This window comes from Prionailurus bengalensis, chromosome A3 (assembly GCF_016509475.1).
Source record: "Prionailurus bengalensis isolate Pbe53 chromosome A3, Fcat_Pben_1.1_paternal_pri, whole genome shotgun sequence".
NCBI lineage: Eukaryota > Metazoa > Chordata > Mammalia > Carnivora > Felidae > Prionailurus > Prionailurus bengalensis.
In genome coordinates this window covers 105,249,499-105,257,688 of record NC_057354.1, presented here as the reverse complement: position 1 = coordinate 105,257,688, position 8,190 = coordinate 105,249,499, and the positions used below count along the sequence as shown (strand labels likewise).

The window sequence follows — 8,190 nt, the reverse complement described above, 5'->3', positions numbered from 1 at the left end:
TCCCAGCATGGCAGGTGACGCCAGCCCCACGGGTTAGCAAGACTGGACCTGACTATTCTTTTGCATGCTCTGTAATTTGCCCCTGGAATCAGCCATTAAGTCATTTGCCAGGCTGATGCCAAGGATAAGGGCCCCATATCAGCCTCTGGGATCTGTGGCCCAGACACCCCGGCTCTGTTGTGGGCTTTGCCGCCTCAGCCTCCAGACTGGCCTGTAGGGAGGGACAGGACACTGCAGGGGCCCAGGCGCTGGTGTCACCTCATAGCCTTGGAACCGGTGTGGGTGAACAGCTGGTGAACTATGAGCTGCCATCTTACAGATGGGGACACTGAGGCATGAGAGAGTGACTTGGCCCCAAGAATCTCTGGAGTCCGTGGGGCTTCTGTTCCCTGGATCCTCTCTTCCCCACAGCACACATAAGCTACAAACGGTCTCAAACACTGTGCATACAGACCATGCTCCGACATCCATAGACACGGAGGCCCACCATCTTGAGGAGTTTAGAGTTTATAAGCCAAGTAGAGGGCTTGGGGGTTGACACGGGTCCTAGCTGCAGCCCTCCAAGACAGTCTGGACACAGGGAACAGCAAGGGAGCTGGAAGGATCTTACACAGAGCACTGAGTAGTGGGGGCCTAAGGGTTGGGATCTGAAATCCCACACAGCTAGGGGCAGGAATGGGGGCAGCTCCTAAACATCTCTGCTTTGGAGTTCAGCGGCCAAAATTTCTTGCCCCCAACCCAGGGGGGCAAGATCCTCCCCCCCACCCCTCCACACCTGGGCCTCACCACATCCGGTCCCTGGGCTTGTGGCTGGGGTGGGGGCGGGCAGAGGGATGTAGTCGCTGAGCTCCCCATTCTCAATGCTCGCTGTCTCGCTCTGGTGCCAGTCCAAGGTCCCTGCTGTCCAGGGGGCCTGCTACAGCCTAGGAAAGGTTGACAGGGGGCGTGGTAAGGGGGTGGAGGAGGCAGATTCTGGTAGTTCTTCTCCCTCTTCCCCTCGGTGAGGCTCTTGAAATTCCCACAAGGCCCCAGGGAGAGCCCAGCAACGTCAGCCAGAGTTCCCCTTCCGAGTAGGCCTGTGACTTGGGGAAGTGCTTCGCCCTGGGCCCCTGGGGTTTCCCTGGGCCCCAGGGGAAGCCGTGCCCCACTCATAACTGGAAACTCATCATAGGCCCCCTGCCTTTCCCCTGGAAGGTCCAGGGGTCCTTCTCATGCCCATGTCCAGGGTCTGGGGCCCAGAGGATAATGGTCCGGGCTAGCCTGGCCACTAACCTGCTGTAAGACCCAGAGTGCTGATCTCAGCCATGCAGTGCGGGAGAGGAGGGAGAAGGGGAAATAAAGTTTCTCCTGTGCGAGATTTCTAACTAGAAAAGGGCCATCTCAGCATGGCTTCCCAGTCTTCAGTGTAAAAATCATCACAATGTCAATTTTTTGGGGTAACAAATTCCTAGAGGGAAGATCCTGGAAGAGAAAGGCAGAAGGCAGAGGAAGCTTGGCAAGGGGCACGGCCTGCGCCGAAGTCTCCGGGCACGGGGATGTGCACCTGAGAAGCCAGTTCCCAAGCGCTGAGCGGTGTGGAGCAGCTCAAGGGGTGGGAGCGTTCTTCCAGGCTAGGGCGCAGAAGTGGCGGGTGGCATTCGCGCCCCACTGATCCTGGCAAACGCCTTCCCTCCCCAGCTGGTCCCGGCTTCCTCCCCCACCCTCCGCCCGCCCCGTCCCCGGGCCCGCCCAGCTCGCGCCAGCTGCGGGCCGCGGGGGCGGGCGCCGGCGCCTTCCTGCTGCCCTTGTATGGTGACCCGGGAGGCCGGCCCAGGGGGTACTTAAGCCGGGGCGCCGCCCAGGGCGCCCAGAACCCTCCTTTCGGGCAGCGCGGAGGCCGTGAGAGTCCCGGAGCGCTCCGGGTTACAAGAAGAGGAAGCGCGGTTAGAGGGGCCCGAAGAGCCACGGCCGTCGCTATGGGGCTGGAGGCGGCGCGCGAGCTGGACTGCGCGGCGCTGGGCGCGCTGCTGCGGGAGCCGCGGGAGGCCGAGCGCACGCTGCTGCTCGACTGCCGCCCCTTCCTGGCCTTCTGTCGGCACCACGTGCGCCACGCGCGGCCCGTGCCCTGGAACGCGCTGCTGCGGCGCCGAGCGCGGGGCCCGCCCGCCGCCGCCCTCGCCTGCCTGCTGCCCGACCGTGCGCTGCGGGCGCGCCTGGCCCGCGGGGAGCTGGCGCGGGCCGTGGTGCTGGACGAGGGCAGCGCCTCGGTGGCCGCGCTCCCGCCCGACGGCCCGGCACACGCGCTGCTCTCCGCGCTGCTGCCCGAGACCCGCGCGGGGCCCACGGCCGTCTGCTTCCTGCGAGGTGAGCGCCGCCCGCGCCGGCCCCCTCCCGGCCCACGCTCCCAGCCCGCCGCCCCCGCCGGGCCCACCCCGCTAACCGGCCCGCTCCCTCCCTGCAGGCGGCTTCGACGGCTTCCAGGCCTGCTGCCCCGATCTGTGCTCCGAGTCCCCCGCCCCGGCCATGTCGCCTGTTGGGGCCGAGAACAGCCGTTCTGACGCCAGGGCTCCCTTTTACGACCAGGTGAGTTGAGATCAGGGCTCCGTGCACTGCTCTCCCCGCCACCGCCACCGCCGTATTTGCCCGATAGGCACCTCTGGGGAAAGAGGCCGCCACTTGTGGATGCCAGGAGTCTCTCCATGTCCGCATTCGTGTGTGTGTGTGTGTGTGTGTGTGTGTGTGTGTGGGTCCGCAGCAAACGGGAGCACATCTATGTGTGTATGATATGGGCTGCTCACGTGAATCTGTGTGCCTGAAGTGTATTCGGGGCCTTGATGGGGGAGGTGTGTGTTTGTGTGTGTCCCCTTGTGTCCTCGTATTCTTGAGCGTGATCCTGGTCAGGATAGGCTGAGGGCTCCTCTTGTCCAGGCCAGCCTGCCCTGTCTTCCCTCACTGGTGTTCAGGCTCTCCAGGCCTGGGCCGGGAAGACCTCACCATCACCCCCTTCCTCCTCCCCATGCAGGGCGGCCCCGTGGAGATCTTACCCTACCTGTTCCTGGGCAGCTGCAGCCACTCCTCCGACCTGCAGGGGCTGCAGGCTTGTGGCATCACAGCTGTCCTCAACGTCTCCGCCAGCTGCCCCAACCACTTTGAGGGCCTTTTCCGCTACAAGAGCATCCCGGTGGAGGACAACCAGATGGTGGAGATCAGTGCCTGGTTCCAGGAGGCCATAAGCTTCATTGGTAAGAGGGGGGCCCTCGGCCCAGGGACCTGAAGGGGCACCTGTCAGCTCCCCTGCCTGCCTTCTTGTCTGACCCTCCTCCCCTTCCCCATCTCCTTTGCAGACTCGGTGAAGAACGCTGGAGGCCGGGTACTTGTACACTGCCAGGCGGGCATCTCACGCTCCGCCACCATCTGCCTGGCTTACCTGATCCAGAGCCGCCGCGTGAGGCTGGACGAGGCCTTCGACTTTGTTAAGCAACGCCGGGGAGTCATCTCCCCCAACTTCAGTTTCATGGGGCAGCTGCTACAGTTTGAGACGCAGGTGCTATGTCACTGAGGCAGGGCCGCACCTTGCTGGCTCCCCCAGGGCCACCGGGTCCCTCCGTTCAGGGCAAGCTGCCCCTTCCCTGGAATTCCAAAAGCCCCCAGCTGGTGGTGCTGGGAATGTGGGAATGCTGGACTTTCTCACCTGGTGCTCTTCTGCTAGGTTTGAGGGCTGGCCCTCATCCCGGGGGACCAGAATGGAGGGCGTGTCTGCTTCCCCTCGCCCCTCTGTCTCCTGGCAGAAACTGACTGGACTCTACACCCATGGATTCCCACTGGTCCCACCACCGTGTTGAAGCCCTTGGCAGCCCGAGAGCTCTGAGGGAACAAGCTGTGACAATCAGGAGCCCCGCCTGCAGGGGCGGGGAGGGGGGGGGTTCCACTACAGGCCTGGAGTCTGAGCCCTGAGCTCCTGGGGAGCTGGGTGTCGGGGAAGTGACGCGTCTGTGGCGTCCGGACCTCTGTGCTTGCGTGTGCGCACGTGTGTATGTGTGTGAGTGTTTCACGCCTGTATTGGCCAGGCGCTGGAAAGTTATTTGTGTTCAGCTGACATTTAACACTCCCTCCCCCACTTCCTCCCGGCCCTGTGGGCGGGGGTTGGAAACTTAGCACTTTATATTTATACAGAACATTGAGGATGCGTCAATAAAATATTGTTTTGTTTAAAAAACAACTTCTCAAGCGTCGGTCTCAAGTCAGTGCCTGGGAAAATGCTCGAACGCTGTTTCATCAGACCTCGCCTTTCCTCGTGCCGGCAGTATCCAAGAAGTGGAAGGAAGAAGGTGCTGGTGGGGGGGGCCTCACCTGCAGGAGGAGCCCCTCGGCCCTGCCCCCCCACCTCCGCCAACCGCCGTGTGGGTGTCCTGGCCCAGCTCTGTCTCCAGAGCTGAAGGAGGCAGTTTCAGGGAGGCTGTCTCCAACCTTATTCCTGTTCCTGGCTTTGGACCCTGTGGGGAAAAGGCCATGTGTCCATGGCTCGGGCCCCACTTCCTTTTTGGAACGTGGGTGCATATGTACGTGTGCGGGTCTATGTATGTGGCTGCTGCCACGGGTGTGGGTGTCTGTGCTCGGCTCGTACGCACCTGCATGCCGTGTGTACTTGAACGTATCTGTGTGTGTGCCCACGCGTGTGGCTCTTCCCGTGGCCGTACGCACGAGTGTGTGCTAGGCCGGGCCCCCTTTTCCCTACAGGAGGGCAGCACAGCCTCTCACCTCTTCTCTCACACACCCGGGCCGGGCCCCCAAGCCTCGGACTGCCCGTTTGCGCCGGGGCTCCCGGAAGCCCCTGTTCCAGAGTTCCCTCTTGTCCCCAGGAGTCATGTGGCCCGGGGTCTGGTGTGGAGAACACGTCACCAGGCATGGGCTTGGTTGTTCTTTCCACCCACTCAAGTAGCATGCCTTGACCGAATATTGGTTACTTGCCTGGTTTGAGACTACGCTGTCTGGGGAGGCATGAGTCGTGGGCCCAGGCCAAGCCAGAAGTGGAGGGGTGCATGCTGGGGCGGCCGGAAACGGGTACTGTGATTTGCCAGAGGGCAGGGGTGCTGAGGCCCTTGAGGACAGCTCTGGGACAGCTCACCCTGTGTCATTCAGCCTCCGCTCTGATGCTCCTGGCCCCTTGGAGTGTCATCTAACTCTGCCTTTCCAAACTCAGCTCAAGGGTCATCCCCGCGGAGTGCTGGCTCTTCCTTAGGAAATTCTGAGCGCCTGGCAGGGTGCACATGAGGGGTGTAGTTTGACGGTTAGGGAGCCAGCTTTGCTCGCTGTATTTCAGTTCCCTTATCTGTAAAGTGGGGTTTTATTATGAGCCCCTGGCAGTTAGGGTGGTCTTGAGAATGACACAAGTCAATCCGTTTAAGGGGCTTAGCCCAGCACCTGCACATAGTAGGTGCTCAGGACATGTTAGCGGATGGTCGGTGAAGGTTTTCAGGCGTGCGGGTGTGAAGGTAGGCGTCTCCGCTGGGCTGGATGCTCATGAGGGCAGGGCCTGTGGTCTGCTCTGCCCTCTGTGCCCGGGGTCTGGCACAGGTGGGCACTCATTCTACAAGGCCAGGTGAAGGACGAACAGCCCGCCCCCCAGCGCCTTGCTCCCTCGGCCGTCTAGGGGTGGGTGAGAGCTGGGCAGAGCCGGGCTTACTATCCGGGCTTCCTTAGGTCCTGAGTGGGGCTTCCGTTTGGACCTGCCACCAGCCGCTCAGCTTGGGGTTGGGGGGCGGGGAGAGCATGGGGGGCCCTGAGTCACGGGAGCCTTCCCACCACACGGTCACATCTCACAAACAGCAGGACTGGTGGCTGCCCACCCCACCCTCACCGCTACCCCATCCCTTCCATCTACCCTCCCCATCCAGCCTCCCTTGCCTGTGTTTTTAAGTTTGTTTTCCAAACAAACGGCATTTCTGTCTCTCCCCCTCCTTCCTTCTTATTTATTTTTTAAATATATATATTTTTTTAATTTGAGAGAGAGAGAGAACATGAGCAGGGGAGACGGGCAGAGGGAGGGAGGCGGGGAGGGGGGAGAGAGAGAGAGAAAGAATCTTAAGCAGGCTTCACGCTCAGCGCATAGCCTGATGCGGGGGGGCTCAGTCCCACAAACCTGGAACATGACCTGAGCTGAAATCAAGAGTCGGATGCTTAATCGACAGAACCACCCAGGCACCCTTTCCTTTCTTTCTTTCTTTCTTTCTTTCTTTCTTTCTTTCTTTCTTTCTTTCTTTCAAACTTTTAAATTGTGTTTAAAAATATACGGGGGGGGGGGGGGAGGGGGCGCCTTGGCTCAGTTGGTTAAGCACCCAACTTCAGCACCCAACTTCAGCTCGGGTCATGATCTCACGGCCTGTGGGTTCAAGCCCCGCATCGGACTCCGTGCTGACGCCTCAGATCCAGGAGCCTGCTTCAGATTTTGTGTCTCCTCCCCTCCCCTCGACCACCTCTCAAAGATAAGTGTAAAAACAAAACAAAACAGAACACTGCAGATATACAGTCGTCTCTCCTCATCCGAGGTTTTGCTTTCTGTGGTTTTAGTTGCCTCTGGTCAACCGCAATCCGGAAGCAGGCGATCCTCTCCCTGACCTCTCATTGGAAGGTCAATACTACCTAACACTGTGTCACAGCGCCGACACCGTGCGCCTCACCTCATCTCACCACGCAGGCATTTTATCTCCCATCGGCACAAGGAAGGGCAAATGCAGTGCAGCATGACATTTTGAGAGAGACCAAATTCACACAGCTTTAATTACAGCCTCAACGAGTTGTTGGGGCGCCTGGGCGGCTCAGTCAGTTAGGCGTGCGACTCTTGATTTTGTTGTGATCTCACAGTTCATGAGTTCGAGCCCCACGTCGGGCTTTGCGATCACGGTGTGGAGCCTGCTTGGGATTCTCTCTCTCCCTCTCTCTCTCTGCTCCTTCCTCACTCTCTCTCTCTAAAATAAATAAATAGACTTAAAAAATAATTACAGTGTTTATTAGTTGTTGTTAATCTCTTACTGTGCCTAACTTGTTTTCTTCCTTCCTTCCTTCCTTCCTTCCTTCCTTCCTTCCTAGGCACTATATCCAGCATGGCGCCCAACACAGGGCCTGAAACGACCCTGAGATCAAGACCCGAGCTGAGGTCAAGAGTCAGACGCTTAACCAACTGAGCCACCCAGGCGCCCCTACTATGCCTAATTTGTAATTTAAGGGTTTATCATAGGTATGTTTGTATAGGAAAAAATACTATGTATAGGGGTTTGTATTATCCACAGTTTCAGGCACCCACTGGGGGTCTTGGAATGTATCCCCTGCAGAGAGATTATACATTCATGTATAACATAAAATGTATCATCTTTACTATTTAAAAAAATTTTTTTAACGTTTATTTATTTTTGAGACAGAGAGAGACAGAGCATGAACGAGGGAGGGTCAGAAAGAGGGAGACACAGAATCGGAAACAGGCTCCAGGCTCCGAGCTGTCAGCACAGAGCCCGACGCGGGGCTTGAACTCACGGACCGCGAGATCATGACCTGAGCCGAAGTCGGCCGCTTAACCGACTGAGCCACCCAGGCGCCCCTCATCTTTACCATTTTTAAGTGTATGGTAATGTTGAGCATATTCAAGGTCTCCAGAACTTTCCCATCTTGCAAAGCTGAAACTCTGTACCCATTAAACAACCACTCCCCATTTTCTCTTTTCCCCCAGGCCCTGGCAGCCACCATTCTTTCTGTCTCTGAACCTGACTGTATACTTCATAAGCGGAATCATACCATATTTTCCCTGCGGTGAATGGCTTATTTTGCTTAGCGTAATGTCCTCAAGTCAAACTGTATCTCTCAACTGAGAATCTGTTGCTCTACCCAAGCAGGGCGATTATTATTATGATTATTTTACAAAGCACTCATCCGAAGCGGCCAGCTCATTGCATTTTTACACACATGAATACTGTGTCCGGGCACCAGGGGCAACTGTCTGTTCTCCCTGTGATTCTGACTCCTGTCTTTTGAGAAATGCTGGATTCTAGGCACGGCAGGATGCGGAGAGGCACTTGTGGACGGCGGCTGGTGACCTTGCCTCGTCTCTGTTGCTTCTTTTCGCTGGGCACTGGCTGGGGAGGTCCCCAAATCCCTCACCTCCAGGATTTAAATCCAGGTGGGACCCTTGGCGACCAAGCTCTGAGAATGGGCTTCTTCAGA

General features: G+C 58.3%; 1 protein-coding gene across 1 annotated transcript; it reads left to right on the top strand.

Moving 5' to 3' along the window:
• The first annotated feature begins 1,818 nt into the window (after nucleotides 1-1,818).
• DUSP2 (dual specificity phosphatase 2) lies at nucleotides 1,819-4,198 on the top strand. Its single transcript, XM_043604052.1, has 4 exons — nucleotides 1,819-2,343; nucleotides 2,441-2,562; nucleotides 3,002-3,221; nucleotides 3,324-4,198. Exons 1-4 carry the CDS (start codon nucleotides 1,956-1,958, stop codon nucleotides 3,536-3,538), a joined length of 945 nt encoding a protein of 314 aa, XP_043459987.1. The 5' UTR covers nucleotides 1,819-1,955; the 3' UTR covers nucleotides 3,539-4,198.
• The last annotated feature ends 3,992 nt before the right edge of the window (nucleotides 4,199-8,190 follow it).

Excerpts from the sequence above, each read along its gene's own strand:
- DUSP2 (XM_043604052.1), top strand. The coding sequence starts at position 1,956 with ATGGGGCTGGAGGCGGCGCGCGAGCTGGACTGCGCGGCGCTGGGCGCG. Across the intron at positions 2,344-2,440 it reads GGCCGTCTGCTTCCTGCGAG|GCGGCTTCGACGGCTTCCAG; the intron begins GTGAGCGCCGCC and ends CCCTCCCTGCAG. Across the intron at positions 2,563-3,001 it reads GGGCTCCCTTTTACGACCAG|GGCGGCCCCGTGGAGATCTT; the intron begins GTGAGTTGAGAT and ends CTCCCCATGCAG.